Source organism: Fusarium sambucinum, chromosome IV, assembly GCF_050947815.1.
Source record: "Fusarium sambucinum isolate potato_lamoka chromosome IV, whole genome shotgun sequence".
Lineage (NCBI taxonomy): Eukaryota > Fungi > Ascomycota > Sordariomycetes > Hypocreales > Nectriaceae > Fusarium > Fusarium sambucinum.
Genome location: NC_139291.1, coordinates 1161988 through 1180333, shown reverse-complemented (window position 1 = coordinate 1180333; position 18346 = coordinate 1161988). Strand labels below are relative to the sequence as shown.

General features: G+C 47.9%; 7 protein-coding genes across 7 annotated transcripts; 3 read left to right on the top strand and 4 right to left on the bottom strand.

Moving 5' to 3' along the window:
- Positions 1 to 976: 976 nt before the first annotated feature.
- FSST1_000430 (thiamine diphosphate-binding protein) lies at positions 977 to 2378 on the bottom strand (the record flags this gene model as incomplete). The annotated part of the gene is made up of 2 exons (XM_083230461.1): positions 977 to 1750; positions 1803 to 2378. The coding sequence occupies 2 exons, from the start codon at positions 2376 to 2378 to the stop codon at positions 977 to 979; spliced, it is 1350 nt and encodes a 449-aa protein (XP_083090612.1).
- Positions 2379 to 3091: 713 nt separating this feature from the next.
- Positions 3092 to 3274, top strand: FSST1_000429 (uncharacterized protein; the record flags this gene model as incomplete). The annotated part of the gene is made up of 1 exon (XM_083223817.1): positions 3092 to 3274. One exon carries the CDS (start codon positions 3092 to 3094, stop codon positions 3272 to 3274), a length of 183 nt encoding a protein of 60 aa, XP_083090611.1.
- Positions 3275 to 3482: 208 nt separating this feature from the next.
- On the top strand, positions 3483 to 4463 carry FSST1_000428 (2-hexaprenyl-6-methoxy-1,4-benzoquinone methyltransferase; the record flags this gene model as incomplete). The annotated part of the gene is made up of 2 exons (XM_083230450.1): positions 3483 to 3748; positions 3806 to 4463. The coding sequence occupies 2 exons, from the start codon at positions 3483 to 3485 to the stop codon at positions 4461 to 4463; spliced, it is 924 nt and encodes a 307-aa protein (XP_083090610.1).
- Positions 4464 to 4959: 496 nt separating this feature from the next.
- On the bottom strand, positions 4960 to 7109 carry FSST1_000427 (DUF2433 domain-containing protein; the record flags this gene model as incomplete). The annotated part of the gene is made up of 3 exons (XM_083230439.1): positions 4960 to 6830; positions 6880 to 7030; positions 7089 to 7109. 3 exons carry the CDS (start codon positions 7107 to 7109, stop codon positions 4960 to 4962), a joined length of 2043 nt encoding a protein of 680 aa, XP_083090609.1.
- A 2536-nt stretch (positions 7110 to 9645) lies between these two features.
- FSST1_000426 (uncharacterized protein) lies at positions 9646 to 13262 on the top strand (the record flags this gene model as incomplete). Its single annotated transcript, XM_083230428.1, has 5 exons — positions 9646 to 9685; positions 10124 to 10251; positions 10306 to 10377; positions 10536 to 12995; positions 13050 to 13262. 5 exons carry the CDS (start codon positions 9646 to 9648, stop codon positions 13260 to 13262), a joined length of 2913 nt encoding a protein of 970 aa, XP_083090608.1.
- A 707-nt stretch (positions 13263 to 13969) lies between these two features.
- On the bottom strand, positions 13970 to 16215 carry FSST1_000425 (uncharacterized protein; the record flags this gene model as incomplete). The annotated part of the gene is made up of 3 exons (XM_083230417.1): positions 13970 to 14451; positions 14518 to 16093; positions 16147 to 16215. The coding sequence occupies 3 exons, from the start codon at positions 16213 to 16215 to the stop codon at positions 13970 to 13972; spliced, it is 2127 nt and encodes a 708-aa protein (XP_083090607.1).
- Positions 16216 to 17408: 1193 nt separating this feature from the next.
- On the bottom strand, positions 17409 to 17720 carry FSST1_000424 (uncharacterized protein; the record flags this gene model as incomplete). The annotated part of the gene is made up of 1 exon (XM_083230406.1): positions 17409 to 17720. The coding sequence occupies one exon, from the start codon at positions 17718 to 17720 to the stop codon at positions 17409 to 17411; it is 312 nt and encodes a 103-aa protein (XP_083090606.1).
- Positions 17721 to 18346: the final 626 nt, after the last annotated feature.

Sequence of the window (18346 nt, the reverse complement as noted above, 5' to 3'; positions counted from 1 at the left end):
GAGTGTCTTCTCCATTTAGTGTCAGAGTTTTTCTATGCTCCAGTTGATGAATAATACAACACCCACTTTCTTTCCTTATTGATGGGCGTCATCACCTTGAGTCAGCCATGCCCTGATGAGGTGATGCACGCGTCCCAGAGCTGACTTTTCCTATGGACAACATAAACATTGCTTTATCAAGGTGCAGCTGCGAGAGATCTTGCATTGTGGAGCGGCCCGCTTAGCTTCATTTGTAGTGGCATCCATCACGCCCCCTACAAACCCACTGCAACTGACGCTAAAACATGCAGTCATCAACAATGGATCGGATATTGCACGGCCAGCCCGATGATAGAGCCTCAAGTCGCCCTATAAGAAGCCCATGGTTTGGATTCGATAGTCAACGCAAGCCGATATCAAATCAGAGCGTTAGATTAGATACGTTTTTATCATTAGAAAGAACCCAATTTATTGAGTAGGTTTTAGTACTGCCGGTATTTCCTGGCTGCAAGGAAACAAGCAAACAGCTTGTAATATAAGCGCTTCACCTCCATCTGATGGCATATTTTAGATAGAAGCTTATTATTCTTAAATTATTTAAATTTGCACTAACTGCCTCGATTGAATCTCGTAATTTCTTGTAATCTGATGGTTGAGTCTCTTAGTAAATGTATAGCTACACTTTAAGAATATTATATCTAGGTAGGTAGGTAGGTACTTCATGAACGAGACATGTACGGAGCTACGATGACTTACATAGTCATCAAAGTGCCAGGCAAGTTAGCTGTTGGGGGGCATAAGAGGCGACATTGTTAGGTCAGTTTATGCTATTTAGGCTCAGTTTACTTATTCTTGTAGCCTAAAGCTCAAAAGCCAGCTTTTCTGATACCTTGATGACTCCTTAAAGAACCGACACAACAGTCAATTCGGCAAGGAAATTGTCCTTTACATTGTCTTATTTTAATTAAGAATGACTATTCATCTTTATTTCCTATCCTTATGGCTTCAAAGTATCCTTGCCACCCTCAAACTCAGAAACATCATACTCCTCAGGGTACTTATCCAACATCTCCTTGAGTTCCTTCATCTGAGCCTTCAAGTCATCCGTCATCTCCTCGTACATATCCTCAAACATACTTCGCATCGGTGGCTTCTTCTCCCTCTCTGCCTCGCTAAACGCCTTGAGAATCTCCTTTCGCAGATCCGTCCGGGCCTCCTTCTCCTTAGCCTCATCCCAGATCCCCTGAGCCTCCATCCACTTTCGTAGACGTGTGATGGGATTGTCGCGACGCTTCCAGTCCTCAACCTCAACGCGCGCACGGTAAGCGAATGAGTCGTCAGATGTGCTGTGGTGTGAGACACGGTAGGTCATGGCCTCGATTAGGATTGGCTTGCCGCCATCCTCGAGGGCCATTTCGCGGGCCTTCTTTACGACTTCTCTAACCGCCCAAATATCGTTACCATCAACACGGATAGTATCAATGCCGTAACCGATACCACGACTGGCAATACCATCGCCGCGGTACTGATCTAGCGTAGGCGTTGAAATAGCGTAACCGTTGTTTCGGCAGATGAAGATGGCAGGGCAAGCTCTTGTAGCTGCAATGTTGAGGGCAGCGTGGAAATCTCCTTCACTTGCTGCACCTTCACCAAAGTATGCCACGGCCACACGAGCTTTGGAACTCGGGTTTTGAAGCTTTTGCATCTTTAGAGCATATGCGGCTCCTGAAGCATGGGGAAGTTGTGTCGCTAATGGCGATGAAACGGAGTGCTTTTGTCCTCGTATTAGCCTGGACCTTTGTTCTGAATCAGGAATTACTCACAATATTCAATTCTTTGCTTCCGTAGTGAACAGGCATACTGCGTCCTCGACTTGGATCCCGTACGTTGCCAAATAATTGACCCATAAAGTCCTTTGCTGTGAAACCTCGCTCCTTGAACACGCCTTGCTCTCGATATTGGGTAAACATAACATCCTCTCGATCTAACACGCTCGAGCTGCCAATGCTGACTGCCTCTTCGCCCGCGCTCACCATGTAGAAGCTGAGCCGACCTTGTCTTTGCGCGTCGAACATTATTAGATCCATAATTGAGATAAAAACCATATCTTTATACAAGCGAATAACCTCCTCGTTGGAGATATCCGGCTTGAACGATTCATCCACAACTACTCCATGCTGGTCTACAACGCGGTACGTCGACAATGCAGGATTCGACTCGGGAGATTCGAATTTGAGGGTGCTTGTAAACGCGCTCTTCAATGCACCAGGGAACGAGACAAAGTTCGAATTAGGTCGCTGCGATACACTGCTGGCGGATCGAATAGCAAGGGGTGTTACATGCGGTCTGGAAAGGATAGCCCTTCTTAGGGCGACCTGATGTAGAGCTCGAGACTTCATGATGGATGTGTGTGCTTTGTTTGATGGAGGTTCAATTGAGATTTGGGCTATGTTTTCTTTTATTCAAATGACTAGAACTCAATAACATGGTAGGATAGATAGTAGAGAGTATTACCGAGGGGTTGCCATGTCTGATACCGTGAGGAAGCGACGTCATCCTGAGCCGACACCAACCGTAGGGGCCGAGATAGAAATAAGCCGTGGTTTGACGATATTCGGCACCATGAGCCAACAATTGACTCCAGACTTATCACTGTTTCGGTAACGCCATTGGTTACTTCTCAAAGCTTTCCACGATGTCTAAAGAAGACACTCTTGGCAGTTTAATTAGTTGATTTCCTAAAATCCGGCAATGAAGCTCATGATATCCATAAGAACCCCGAACATATTCTCCCCCGCAATCCTTATCGTTACCCCACAATCACGATAAACTCCAGATCTCCATGATGGATCCCAATTTTAGACTCTTTCACTTCTGTAAGTTTACAACTGTCAACGGCTGTCTGGCACTGGCAAAATATATAGATAATACGCACCATAGCAACCAGCAAAATGTATCCTCTATTTGTACCTCTCATGAGATGTTTACTTCGTAGATAGTTATTCTACATAGAACAAACAATCTCGATATCTCTATTACACTCGTCTACAACAAAGTGATTCCCAAACGAGTGTCATCGCATCATTAATTTCTCTTTTTTTAGTGCGCAACAATGTCGGTCCCGCCGGCTGTTTCAATCGCACTTCTCGTTCTCACTCTCTTCGTCGTCTTTGTTGCTATCGCATTGTACTTGAGGAGCCAAGTGCAGGTTTTCGTTCGCGCCATCTTTACCCACTCTCAAGAGAAGCGCGAAGCAGATGGTTCTACGGTCGCCAATACTGGAGAGGCAGTCTAAAGGTAAGACCAAGATCATATCATGAATCCCTTCGACATCCAACTCGACCTTGATCAATCAAAGAAGACACAGCCACTGTGTGGCTACAAGGCTGGAACGCCACATTAAGAGCCCCACCAGCAAATTTCCATCTCTCAGCCTCGTATGATTTCGAACTGACTTCAAACCAGAGCTTCCCAGCACCTCCGAGGCCCCAAGTATAATCACAATGGCCTCCCGCACAGCTCTCCGGGGCTTTTCCCGTTCATTGAACCCTTCAAGATGTTCTCAGACCTTCTTTCGACCTTTTTCCTCCGCAAATGTTGTTCGCAAAGACTACCAAACCCCTACATCTGATCGCCCTACCCACTTTGGCTATGAGACCGTTACCGAAGCCGAGAAGCAGCAGCGTGTTGCTGGTGTGTTTACCAGTGTTGCTGAGACTTATGATAAGATGAATGATTTCATGTCTTTGGGAATTCACCGTCTATGGAAGTACGTCGAGCCTCTGATATGCTGTTACTAGCGTAATTCTAACAATTGATTCTTCAGAGACTACTTTATCTCTTCTCTGAACCCTGGTTCTACGAATCCCCCTGGACAGTCACAGCGCATTCTCGATGTTGCTGGTGGAACTGGTGATATTGCCTTCCGCCACCTTCAGCACGCCCACGAGTTCAATTGCAATCCCAATGTCTCCGTTATCATCTCCGACATCAACCCGGACATGCTGGCAGTTGGTCGCCAGCGTTCTCTTGCCCTTCCCGCATCCCATCAGGCTGCGCTCTCTTTCCTGGAGGCCAACGCCGAAGTCCTCCCTTCTCAAATCGAGGATAATTCTCTCGACCTCTACACTGTTGCCTTTGGTATCCGCAACTTCTCCAATATCCCTGCTGCGCTGAAGGAGGCGCACAGAGTTCTCAAGCCCGGTGGTGTGTTCGCTTGTCTCGAGTTCTCAAAGGTCGACAAGCACCCTATCTTCAATACTATCTACAAGCAGTGGTCTTTCAAGGGTATTCCCCTGATCGGCCAGCTAGTGGCAGGTGACCGAGACAGTTACCAATATCTGGTGGAGAGTATCGAGAGGTTCCCCAGCCAAACCCAGTTCAGGGATATGATCAAGGACGCCGGCTTTGTTGTTGCTGGTGAGGGTTATGAGGATCTTACTGGTGGCATTGCCGCTATTCACAAGGGCATGAAGCCTATCTAAGATGGCTCATGCACGCAATGTAATTTAGTCTGTAAAATAGTCCATCGCAGTCACGATATATCACGAGTAGTCAACCAGGGAGTCTGACAGTGTATAAATAGGAAGTTAATTCATTCCAGATCGCCCTTGACCCCATCCCCCAAACCCGCCTCCAATGATCATCAGCACATCCACGTCCATGACGTGCGTTCAGGGCCCAGAACGATATTTTTAAATTCTCTTCGCAACTAAACTCCATACATGTCAAAACTAAAGCCACGTCCTCGTTATGGGGGGAAAGTGGTTTCGAAATCTCATTAGGTACACGATACATAAAAACGAGGGCGTTGGGACGTCCCTCAATTTTTCTGTCTTTTGCGCCATTGCCATTTCAGACAAAGGCGAGACAAATAGGTGATGCCAGAAAAAAAGGTGGCAAGGTTAAATAACAAGGCCACAGTCATAAGTCATGGCCTTACAAAGAGTCTGTAACGACTTTCCGGTCTTGAGTATGATATCATTCGGCGGGTGTTGAGGGAGTGGCAGCAGGAGATGATGTATCTCCCTTGAGGCCACCACGTCCACGTCCACCACGGCCGCGATCACCACCTCGACCGCCGCGGCCACCTCGGCCACCGCGTCGGTTGGATTCAGAATCGCTGGCGCCTCCCGCACTACGGTATCCGCTGGTGTTGGTGGCTCCGCCGCGTCCACTGGCACCCCAGTTACCAGCACCGCCTCGACTGGCGTATGTCTTGTTTTCGCGATGTTGGAAGACCTTGACCAGAGGCTTAGATCGGTCCTCTTGAGTCCGAGTCTTCACATCATCGGGAAGTCTGTCCAGGGCAGTATCACGGTCTTCAATTGTCTTAAACTGAACAACCTTGTTGGAGTTACCCCACTTGTCGACCTTCAAGATCTTGTTCTTGTCCTCGTCGCTGAAAAGATCTCGGCATTGCTCCTCGGTGCTAACATTCATAATGAAGAGTCCAATAATATCAGAGGCGGGCGTCTTAGGGGCGGGAGAGGAGACACGTTCGGGAGCATGGGCTGAGCCATTGGCGCCAACTGAAGATGAGGTCTTCTCTGAGTCCTTGTTGGCGGACGGAGCGGGACTGATTGAGGGTGGGGCAGGCTGAGGGGTGGCGGGCTTGGGAGGGCCAGGCAGAGGAGTTGCGACGGCAGGCTTAGACTGAACTGCTGAAGGCTGTCGGCTGGTAGGAGGGGGAGCGCTGGACTGAGTTGAGGGGGGGGCGGGCGAGGGAATGCCAGTTGGGCCAGCTGTAGTGGGAGGGACGCCGGGCTGCTGCTTAGCGCCTCGGTGGGAGAAGTTGAATCCTTGAGCCCTCATCTCTGTACCGATACGACCGTCCTGGACCTCGAGAACCAGGTAACCGAAAGCAGCATCAGCAAGGTTAAAGTTCCACATGTTCTTGAAAGCACTCTCATCGACTTGTCCAAGAGAAGCCTGACCAGCAACAGGGCCACCGAAGGGGTTTCCACCGGCGGCGGTAGTAGGCATCTTCTCGACTAACTGAAGGGCGTTCTTCAAGAGATTCTGCTGAGCCTCGTTCTGTTGGATGGCAGGTTCCACTTCACCCTTGACAGTCTCCCACACGTCGTTGAAAGAAGCCTTGGAGGCGGCAAGCTTGCCTCGGTAATGGTCGAGAGTAGGGTTGACACTGAACTCGTTGTAAGAGCTGCCATATCGGAAGTGAAGTCCGGCAGAGATGGAAAAGTCGGCCTTGAGAGTTACTGAAAGCTGGTTCAGAATGCCCTCACGAGCTGGTGAAGCATGAGTGACAAAGATGCGGGTTTCGGTAGGGTCGTAAACACGGTGAGCGGTGTCGACAAGTTCGCCCATTTGCAAGAGAGTCGTCCACATAGTTCCCTGGCCACCAGCAATAGTAGTGCGGCCTTCGCCATTATCGAACAGCTTGTGCATGACAACTGCACCGCCAAGACCAAGTAGTCGTAGTTTGACACCGCCAACCTCCAGTAGCATTGATCGGGCCTCGTCAATAATGTGCAGGTTAGGTACCTTATACTCGCCTGTTCGGAACTTTTCCAATACTCGAACATCTTCACAGGCACCCCAGACAGTGTAGACAGGAACATCAAGCTTGACCTCGCCGCTGATGAGGAGAGGCAACTCGGAGAGCGGGAGCTCATTAGGGGGGAACCGAGTCTTGACTGGGCCAGGGCCACCTTGTTGGATGGCCTTCTTGACAGGCTCGGAGATCAAGGGAGAGTACTGAGCAACATGCTTAAGCGTCTTCTCGGCGATTCGCTCCAAGGAAGTGTCGTCGTAAAAACCGAAATCACCAGTGTGGATGATGTGGTCAGCTCGGGCCTGTTTCGCAAGATCGTTGAGTGATCTCAAGTTTCCTGTAACAATATTAGCACTTGTCCGTTCAGGCTTTTCATGGCTACTGACCTCGAACATCGGCAATGCAGAGAACCCTCAAGGGACCAGTCTGGAGAACGCGGCCCTGGTTTGGCAAGAGTGGTGCGGCACCGGTAGGAGGTAGACCGCCGGTCGCACCGTTCTGGAGGTAGCCTGGGCCCGTGTTATTGTACGGTCGCTGCTATTTGACTCTGGTTAGCTTGTTGTTTCCATCAATTCCATCGTGTAGCCGATATAACGGCACTCGTTCTAAGGTTCATGGTGACGTGGAGTCGCTGATTTCGAAGTTAAGGCCAACCAACGGGGGCGCAACGGCGGAACAACACGCGAGCGGGGAGAACGCATGTGAAATAGCAAAGCCATATGGATGATGCGAGGAAGGTAAACTCGATCCCAAACTATCTAGCAAAGTGTTGCAAATAGCGCCAAGTTGGAGGTTGCTTGGAAAGGCCCGTGAGTAGTGCGAGGTGGATGGGCAAATCACAGATAATAGAAGGGGCCATGTCATGGAGGTAGCACTCACAGCAGCCATTCTATCAATCAACTGATTCTATGCGCTCGAAATCGGTCGGGGAATTCGCGTAGTCGGGTGATGGCGCGGGTAAAGAGGATAAAAGCTCTTTTGGTGGGAATAGAGCTGGAGGAGAAGATATGAATGGGTATCAAAAGAGGTGATGATGAGGAATTGAAGACAGGGAGGCAATCACGGGGAGTGGATTTTCGCAGCTCTAGGTCTAGGTAGCAAGGCTGCCCAGTGTTGGTTAGAGGTAGAGATAATTTCTAGGTGGCCCCAAGAATCGGGAGACAACGCCTTTCCCTCTTTGGGCTTAGCTTCATCAGCTCCAACCTGTGACGAAGACTTGTCCACCTCGCTGAGTTAGACCAGGGGAGCTCTATCTCAATGGCGCACTAGATCGGTTAATGCTCGGTGCTTACACCGTTTGGACGATTCACCTCCGTTTATTGTGAAGATACCGTTTTGGCATTTATGCTACCCTGAACAATGAATTCTGTAGACAAGAAACATTAACAGTCCCGATACCAGATATGGCAAAAGATGGTTCTATGAGTACTTCTAATAACTCAGACTAAATTTAACTACAGTTTGCATGACAATTGATGTATGTTCCAATTATTACTTGACTCGTCGTTCAGTTCTTTGTTCAAACTTCGTGTTACGGCGCCTTGTGTTCTTGGTTAGCCAGCTCTAAACGCCGTTTATCTTGCAGATCATTTTTGCGCAACTGAGCCATGCATACATGGACTACTGTTACACAGTTTGTTCCTCAAATATGACTGATAAGTCTGATGATTAACTTGGATGCCTATTCAACATACCCACCAATTCATTTCTGGCTTTCTGTTCACAACTGTCACCCTAAAGATGGAACCTTATTCAACGAATTAAAATGTCAGCAAGCAGGTACCAGACTGCAAAAAGTGTTAATGTGCAGCTGTCGGGTTACTCTATCCAGCTATTGGTGATATCCCCGCATGAGATATCAGTGATGCAGCGCTTAAGTAGCGGGGTAGATCGGGCTTTTAGACGTTGAAGTTTGAATGCTTACTTTTTCTGGGTCTATCATGGACGATCGTCAGCTCCCTATATTTAAGGTGATAGCTCAGGGTACCCTGCAGCGGAAATACCACATGATCGCATGCATATAAGTTGTCTTTCAAATACGAGTTTAAACATACTCTACAAAATGTGCCCTTAAATGACATGGAAAGGTGCATGGGGCTGATCTTGGCTCTTGAGTATCTTGTGCTGATCTGAGACAAGGATAGGCACCCACATGCCATCCATCATGCAGTCATGAGCATTGGATCTATGATAATTACGGACGACAGATTTGTGGACATGATGCGTCGCATGAACGAAGAGATTACCAAAAACTATGGATGTATAAAAAAATCAAGATACAAAAACATGTTGAAGCAAAACGGCGCTCGCTTGTAAAAGCGAGATCGAGCATGGTTTCAAGCGTTTCTAAAACCGTTGGATAATCTAGTTCAAGCAAGCCTTTCTTAAATCTATAAGAACTATCTCCACCAAGTATTAGGGACGAAGATACCATCTCATCTTACCCAGTTCGATTACACATATCCTTAATAAGGCACGTTTGACTTGTTAAAAGAGTATTCGTCTGAAGCTCAATGGCGGGCGATAAGCTGTACGACTTGTTTCACTAATGTGTAATTATAGCTCAAAACAGAAAACATATTACGTGAAGTCCGACAAGAAACCAACACTCAGCTATGTCATCTGGTATGCGTTGGCTGTTATTTTTATTGCCTGGAGCGGGCAGCCATACCTCAAGGAAAGACATTCATCATGAGTTGGTAATAAGACCACATTGTTCGGTGTTGCCATAGCCACCCCTCAATGATATTAGCCGCAATGCGATATTAGCAGCACTGGAGCTACCCATGGGAGATTCATCGTTGGGCTACAGTGTATACCAAGTCTGACAACCCTGTTCTTCGGGTTCTAGAAACCCTTAATACAGCCAAGAAAACAATCTAACCATTTGCTTATCGTTCTGGACCTGGTAAAATGACGAGGTACACTGCCAGGGCCTTTTACCCTTGGTTGTGATTCGAGGAATTCTAGGGACATGAGCCAGCCTAGCACAGACACCCGGCGAGTTAGAAAACCCAAAGCAAGGCTTCATGGCAGCATCCATAATGACTGGGTTGTTTAGGTACCTGACACATGATCGTATCATGCAGGTCTATGGACACCATATTGATGGATATATATGATTAAGTAGCAATCAACACTTATAATTAGAAATGATTTCTGAAGCGCTTCCCATTCATCACCCAAATGCCGGTATTAGCCAATTGTCGGGCGACAGCTTTAGAGCCCAATATTGTCACGTTCCATTCCATCATCTGGGCGGCACTGAACCACCCCGACGGGCGCCAACTCTAGTGCTGGATAGCGCTGATATATAAGGGGATAGCGCCTGACGACCCGCTGTAAGCGACCCGCCACGTGACCTCGACACGTCTCATGCCCCGGTCCAAGTACCGTCCCTTTGATTGCTGAGGCAGAGGTACCCTTACCAGGGCTATACTTGTATCTTGCCTTGGACTTTTGAACGGATCTCGACTTTCTGTCTCCCTTGATCGACTCTTTGTTTATTCCAAAAGAACAGTTGTAGCCGCCTATCTGTTCTTCTACAACAACGTCGACCGAACCTAACGATTCAACGCTATCATCCCCACTACTTCCACTACTAAGGAACCTTGACGGAAGGGCATACAGACCAGCGGCTCGTCCTAACGTTCTCCTCATGCGACAACAGACTTGAAGACAACGCCGTCCCAAGAGGTGACCGAACCTCTCGCATTCGAGCCATCGACGTTTCACTCAGCTGCGCCGCTTGTATCGTGGTGCACCGAGGCCCATGGTAACATAGAACCCAACGTCCAATATCGTTTTGAAAGCCAAGCCAGGAAACTACACAGGCAATCGTGGGCGTGCAAGCCTCGTTGAGGCCCACCCAACCGTCGATGATGGTACGTCTCATTATTCACGTTGAACGAACGTCTGTTTTCTTTCCGCGACAATCGTAGTTGCTGGTATTTGGTGAAACTGCGGTGTGATGTTTTATTTCATTGGGAGTTGTCAAGTCATCGTCGTCACCTATGCTGATCTTAGTTTGTTGTCGGTATAGACATCATCTCGACCCCGCGGCGATGCTGGCGGCAGTTTTGCAAGCAGACGCGGACATTCTAGCCAGCTTTCCATTTCCGATCCAAGTCACCATGTAACAGAAGCTATCGGCACATTGTACGGCGATGAGGACGATTCAGGATCCGAGGGTGGTCGACCCATGAGTCTCAATCGACCACTGAGCTTCATTGGAGGCCCAACACCATACCAAGAATCACTTCCACGACCGCCTCCCGACGGCCGATTTCTGACCGTTGATACTCGAAGAGCACTCAAGAGGACCGATTCCGAAGGCTCCGCTACCGAAACATCCCCTGTCAATGGCGACCCGAACAAAAGACCTCATCAGCTCTCTCCAAATCAGCGAAGTAACTCGTTCGAACAAGGACCTAAATCGCCATTGTCTCCTACGCTTTCACTTCGCGATGTTCAAGCCGATTCTCAATTCTCCCTGACCAACATTGATAATCCCAGTGACATTGCTCTGGAATTGAGTAATTTGCAAGCGCTCAGGCGGTTGTCGATGGATGTTGGAAATAACAAGGATCCGGATATGCCGCCCATGTCTTTAATGGCTATGCCGACAATAGCACCCAGCGGCGACGATGATGAAAACGATCCCTCGAGACTCCTATGGGTACCTGCAAGAGTCCATCCAGAACTTGCCCCTGGCGAATTTAAATCGTTCCTTGAAAATAGAGTCCAATCCATAAAGCGAAGGTCTGGCGACTCATTTCTATCTGCCGATACCGATATCAGCGAAGGCGACTCGGGAATAGGGGGACTCAGACGGAAAAAGTCCATGCTGTCTCGCCAGATAGATAGCTCCAGCGATCGCGGCTCTGTCGATTACGTTGATGGCGCTGACCGATTGGACCGCAAACGCTCACGCGGCCACAGCCATGAACTCAGCCTGGAAGAGCTCGTCAAGGATCCTACAAAGGCCGTTCAGAAATTTGCCCAAGAATCTCAAATAGCACCAAGCGGACCTGAGGGTAGCATAGATGACCTACCAATTCTGCCGGCTGCCCCTGGGATGGGTCTTCGCAGGTCAACTCGAACAACGTATCGCAAGGGCGGCAGTATACGCACTGGACCCCTTGCCCGTCGATCTGGACACCGTCAGCAACCTAGTGGGGACTTGACATCTGCTCTGGAAGCTCCGCCGGGTCATGGTCTTTCACGGGTTCAGTCAGAGCCTGTGTCAGACAACTACTCACGGCAGAACCAAACAGTGAAGAGACCGCAGAACTTGTCTCAGGAGTCGTTGGAAGATTTTGAACACTACGATGGAGCCTCCCATGGAACTAATGGGAGCTATACAGACACGTCTCAAGAGCAGCTACCTATTCGATCATCACCAAGCCTTTCAACAGTCGATAATTCATCTTATAAGGACAGCCAAGACCAGAGCCAGCAGAAATTCCCAAAGCGATCTTCTTCGCAGAACGCTAAAAACCATCCGGTCTCTCAGAGGATGTCTGAACATGAACCACCGATAGAGGAAGAACCCAGTCATAGTAGCCGACGAAGCTTTAGTCGACAGACTGCGCCACAACCTGCCGCACAGCAGCAAACGTCTCGATCTTCTTATCCCCAAAGCCAGTCTTTGAGTGACAATCTTGCAGCGAACCCTTCGCTCATCCCTGGCAGTGGCGCAACACGAACCGACAGTCTGACTTTTATACCGACACTGACTCCAGAAGAGCGAAAACCAGACAAAAAGTCAAAGAAAGATAAAGATGATGAGGCGGGCTCGACCAAATCTGGAAGCGCTTGGAAATGGTTCAAGAGCAGTGAAGACAAGGACAAGAAGAAGGACGAGAGCAAGAAATCTAAGACCAAATCTCTTGGCGATAGGGGGCAAGACAACGCACGGCTGGACGTCATACAGACGTCGATCGATAAAAACGCACCCAAGGGCCGCGAAAGTCTTGTTCTTGACCGTGACAACGTAGAAAGCAAACTACAAGAAGAGCGCAAGAAAGAAAGCCACCGCAAGAGCGACTCAAAGAGGGACAAAGACGGTAGCATCTTTTCATCTATCTTTGGAGGCAGTAAGAAGAAGGAAGAGAAGGAGCGAAACTCGAAGAAGACTCAACACCTCAAGGTCCCCGAGGAGCCAGTGTACAAACCCTTAGTCCCTGATGTCGATTACCACTGGTCAAGATTTCCTCTACTCGAGGAGAGGGCGATTTATCGAATGGCGCACATTAAACTGGCCAACCCACGTCGACCACTGCACAGCCAAGTTCTGCTGAGCAATTTCATGTACAGCTACCTGGCTATCGTCCAGGCCATGCATCCTCAAATGAACGTACCGTTGTCGCCGCAGCAAAAACGACTGGAGGAGGAAGCTCGAAGGAAGCAACAAGAACAAGAATACCTGGCTCAACAAAGATCGCAGGAAGAGCAGGATGCTCAAGAAGCCATGGATCAATATGACTTCGACTATCATCGGGTAAGCACCACTTGAATCTTTATTTATCTAGCGTGTCACTAATTTGATGTCAAGGCTGCGGTACAATATGGCGAGTCAGGCAGTGGAGAGGTTGATTATGTTGACGATGCTCAGATTTATGAGGATGAGCACGGAAATGATAACAACCGCCAAGACTATAGCTACGATGACCCCGAGGGGTACGGCCCGGGGGCCAAAGAGTACTACCACCAGTACGAGGACAACGATAACGATCGCCGGCATGATGGGCGGGATGACATGTGGTGACAGCCCGGATAGTCAAGAAAAGCTTCTTTGCTGAGTCGATCTTTATATATGTTAACTTTATACTATCATCACTATCATTAGTTGCCGAGGCAAGTGTCTATGGCAGCGTGCAGCGTTTCAGTCAGCCTAAGCATATGGCGGAGTTCCGGAAGACGAGCGCGCGCGGAAGGGAGTGGGCGTAACAGGTTTGCAAAGACATACTTTCCAGACTTTTATTTTTCTCTTTTGTGAAAGAAGAATGATGGCGAGCTTTCGGCGTGGGATATAATGTTGTGTACATGGCCTCCTCTCTCTCCTTTCGGCCCTTCATATGCGCTGTTCGTCTTTGCAACAAATCTTTGGTGGAGTTATTTCTGACGTTGGGAGCACTGGGATAAGCGTTTGTATTCGAGAAAGAGGACGACGGAATTGTGTGGCGTGGGAAGAAGAATATCGGCTTCTGCTTTGGAAGGTATTGCTAGTCATGATTTGCTACTGATGAGATCTTGGCCCGATAGCACCGGTGGAGGGGTGACATGAGGTATGAAGCTGTAGGATATGACTTCATAGAGATAGAATTGCCGGAGTATGATATTAAGAGAGAAACAGAAGATCAAATCAATAAATGTAATACGGAATAGCCTTGCACCAAATCCACCGCGCTCAAAAACAGACCCTGTCGGGTTGTCTACTGACCAATTTCAACGGACAATGCCTTGCTGCACTCTTCAATGGTACTTGACTCCAGGCTGTACTAACGATGGACCCCTATCGAACTCTTCTTCCTCGCCCTCCCCGTCGACTTTCTGATATTGTGAATGAACCCCCTTTTCGTTCTGAACTACCATCTCCAACCTATCCTCACCATCGGCCACTCTGACCGAGACCGATGCACTCCATGTTTGAGAACTCGAGACGCCTGCACCGACACTCCCCAACCCGTCCAAAGCTCTCGAGCGAAGCGCCAAGACCATCATCTGCCCAAAGGTTCCCCAGCTCGAGCTGTGCCATGGATGACGAGACCACAGCACTATAGTCGTGTGAATAACTACAATCAGAACATGTAGAAGTAGAACCGCAAACGCAAAAGGGATTGTACGGCTGCTTTTCCAGTCGTAGCCGTACCCGCCAACAAAGTATTCCCTGAGAATGGCAACATCACCCGTCTTCGGCAAGTGTTCCCTGTAACTTCTCGCAGGATATGTATACGCTAAAGCGTATGTCATGTATGTTGCCATGGCAATAGAAAAACAAGGTTTGTATATCTTTGACTTACAAAACTCACCGATGGTCTCGTATTGTGAGGTTGGAGGACTACTCAACGATTCACTTGTAGCGTTGAGCCAATCTTTGTTCATATTGATGAGATCGTCAGCCATAGTAAAGCTTCTGAACTGGGCTTCGATATCAGTTAAAGGGGTTTCAAGATGGCTTCGATAAACAGATTCGCCGTGTTCCAACCATGTATCAGCTTCGACCCATCGGGAGTATATCCGGCATAGTGAAAGACTCCCTCTATCACGGTCGATCGAGTGTAGGAATAATATTGCTGCGCTGGTGCGATTGCCTGGTAGATCTAGGAAAAGGGAATGGATAGGACGAGGATCTAGCGTCTTGTTACGCTCAGGATTCTCGAGATCCTGTAGCTTTGTGTTACTCTCTATGCCATTCTTGAGGAATGCCCTGAAGTCATCGTTGTCTTCAGCGTCCAGGAGCACTTTGTTGTCAGTAATGTTGGAGTTGAACATAAATGTTGCCGTGCCATTTGTCGTTTCGTTGGATGAGCACTCAACAGCAACGATTGGCTGCTTCCATCGACTTGTTGGAGCTCGTCGAAACTCCTTCCGTTTCTCTGCTCCTGTCAAGTTTGCTCTTGTAGCCCATCCTGGTTCAAAACGGTCACTTAGGACCTTTTGCCGAGGTTTTGTGATTACATTCTTAGGTTTGTCCCTCCAACCATCAAAACTCTCTTGCAAAGCCGCCATTGGAGATGTTGCAACCGCCAGCGACTGTACCTTGCCTTGTAGGTCATGGGCATCTAGAGTAACTGAAATGGATCGTTGGTAAGAGACGAACGAGACATTGGTGATTTGCCGTGTATGGTTATCTTGCGCATCGACCAATACACTCCCAACTCTGTCCAGAGCCAGAATCATAGTATTACGGGGATATGGTGGATATGAGAACCCCAGTACGAGGTCTGTCTCCCATAAAGGTCCGTCTATGAAGGAAATGTGTCTTTCTGCTTCCTTGGGCGCGCGGATGTGCCACAACTTGCTTCTTGGAATTATTGCGATGGCAGAAAGAGGCGCAGCTGCAACCGAGATTATAATAAATACGACGATAAGGATACCGGCGAGTTTTATGCATATGCTGGCGTGCTTGCCCTTCGTACGAGGCCGTAATAACGGTGTCCATAATTCCAAGCTGAAGAAGTAGGAAACAGGAGATCCTATAATGAACGATGATGAGAGGAAGCCGAGTGGAACACCATTTTTGTCTTGTAGCAGAGTATATCGTATCCGATGCATCAATATGTCTGCTAAAGATACGATGATAAGTGTTTCGTGGCCCTTTGCAGCAAACTGCAGGTAGCTCAATTGCTCATCACTGACACTCCCCCAGCGAAGGTTGACACTATACAATGCAACAAGCGTCAAAGTGATGGCGACCGAAGGCAGATGGAAGAGGGCTAAATGTCCTAGAACTGACAGGATGCCAGACCTGCAGACTTTCTTGGGAAGTTCTGAAGTATGAACTATCTTGGGTGGGGGAGTGTTCGAATCTTGTGTTGAAGGACGGCTCAGGTTTTGTGTCGAAGAATCAAAGTCTTGACTGATGTCATCGGCTTCCTGAACAATATCTTCAGAGAGTTACTGGCAAGTGTAATTAGTGCCTTGCATACCTCGGGTCCTGTGATTCTATCTAGAGGGACAGAAACTTGACCAGACATCTCCGAGTCATTGTGGGTCATATTAACGTAGTGTAACTGGTGAGGAACAGAGGTCCAGAGAGACACGAGACGGCAAGAAAGCAGAAGTTACGAGTCCAAGCAAACAATGTAGAAAGGAGGACAATTGGATATTTACAGAACAAGGCACTGATGTTGAAATGCACGGAAACCTCATAAACCCATTCAATCCTCAAAGCCTGACGGCATATCATACCATCGATTTTACATCATAGAATCCGAACACGTCCAGCATATAGATAGACGACCTCTCTTTATTGTCGTCAGAAATGAGGTGTATCAAGGTCGAAAGAAGCAATTTGCAGCGCTGCACGTTCTGGTTGCCACGTTTGGAGGTTCTTGGGTTACATGGCAGCCTGATTGCCAAGTTTCGGGATTAATCGTTGGGGATTTTCATGATTAGTTGCCTCTTTAACTCGGAGTCTATTTTGATAGGTAGGATGTATTGTACTCAGCTCTGGTAATTCTGCAGGCATAAAAGGTCCAGCTCAGCACTCCATTGTACCTGACTACCATATTGATCTAAGCAATAGGATGATGACACGAGAATCCATCACACCAGACAGAAGGGAGCTAACCCAGGAACCGCCCGATAAGAAGTAAGTAACCGATACCGAGGCAGACAAGATGGAATTTTCTGCCTCAAATCATGCTACTCAAAACACCACACCGATGTGATAACGTCGAGGCTGGAGCCATAGCCCCGTTAGATATACTAGTCTAGTAGTCGTCACCATCAACGTCTTTTTAACTTTTTGGCTTAACTTGTCAACTGTCAAACTGAAAAATTCAGTAAAAACCGTTGATCAATTGCCTCAAATGCCGTGATGAGTCTGGTAAGGAATGTGTATTTGGTTTAAAGTTGAGGCTTACACCGGCCGGTCCGGTCTAACGAACGGGGCCTCTCCGTGGTGTACTAAATTGCCACCAATATTGATAAGATACTATGTACATAGAAACACACAGACCTCATTACTCGCGTGTGAAAGCAAGTCATTTCCCGTGCAAATCCTCCTATTACTCGTACATGAGATCAACCCCTTTCTCTCTCTCTCTCTCTCTTTTTGTTGTAAAATCGTATAAAGCTCGAATGATGTAATAAATGTTCGTATCGAATAGCCATAACGGCTGAAGCGGGTATGCCAAAAGGCAAAGCAAAGTAAAGTAAAGCAAAACGTAAACTTGCACTAGATCTTCTAGCTAGCGCTGTTGTGTCGATCCTGACTTCCCCGACGTAGTTTGAGTCCACTGAATATTACGCGGCTCATTGAATGTCTTCGCCCCTCTTGTTGAGGAGAAGATGTAATTTGTGTGACGAGCTCATCGACGCGATCCATGGCATCAATGAAAGTATGGAAATCAGCGTCATCTTCGTAGCAAAGGTTTTCGTCTCGAAGCGACATGTACTCAATCTCGTGGGTGCTTAGAGTACTTTGATTTGATACTGTCGAAGATGTTCTTCTTGCCTTGAAAGGGCTGTTGTCTTGGTTGCTGATAAGGCTAGACATGGTTGGTGAGGTAATAAATTGGCGACAGATGTCGTTTTTGAATTGCGGTACAATTGAAAATACCAGCTGTATGGAATAATAAATACTTCAATGTCAGAAGTATAGAGTATTGATTGATAGTGGGAACAGAGGAGATGAAATTGGAAAAGGAGGAGGATCCAGGTTTAATATATGATATGAGCTGTACTAGTTCCCTAGACCCATTGTATGTGGAGGGGTATTCCCGAATCTATTGAAAGCCGGCGTCGCCAACAACATGACGAGAGCTGACATGTTGTACTTCCATAAGACGTAATGTAGGTCATGGCAAATCATTCGTTGATCGTCATATTCGCTTCCAAACGTAGTACCAATCATTTTTTTCGCCTGCACAGGTACGTGACAGGTCCCCGGACTGCCGGACCATACATGTAACGCCATCAAAAGTTACATAGTACATTCCTCGGCATTGTCAGCCAGCATGGCGTACAACACCCGTCACCACACCTTTGCGAATTATGTGTGTACTAAGTTAGCGTTGCGTATCCGAGTTGGCACTATGTACAGGTACAGCTGACGACGACACCACGGGCGGATGGTCGGATGCTAAAACGAAGTGATATTTCTAACAAATGACATCTTTCTTA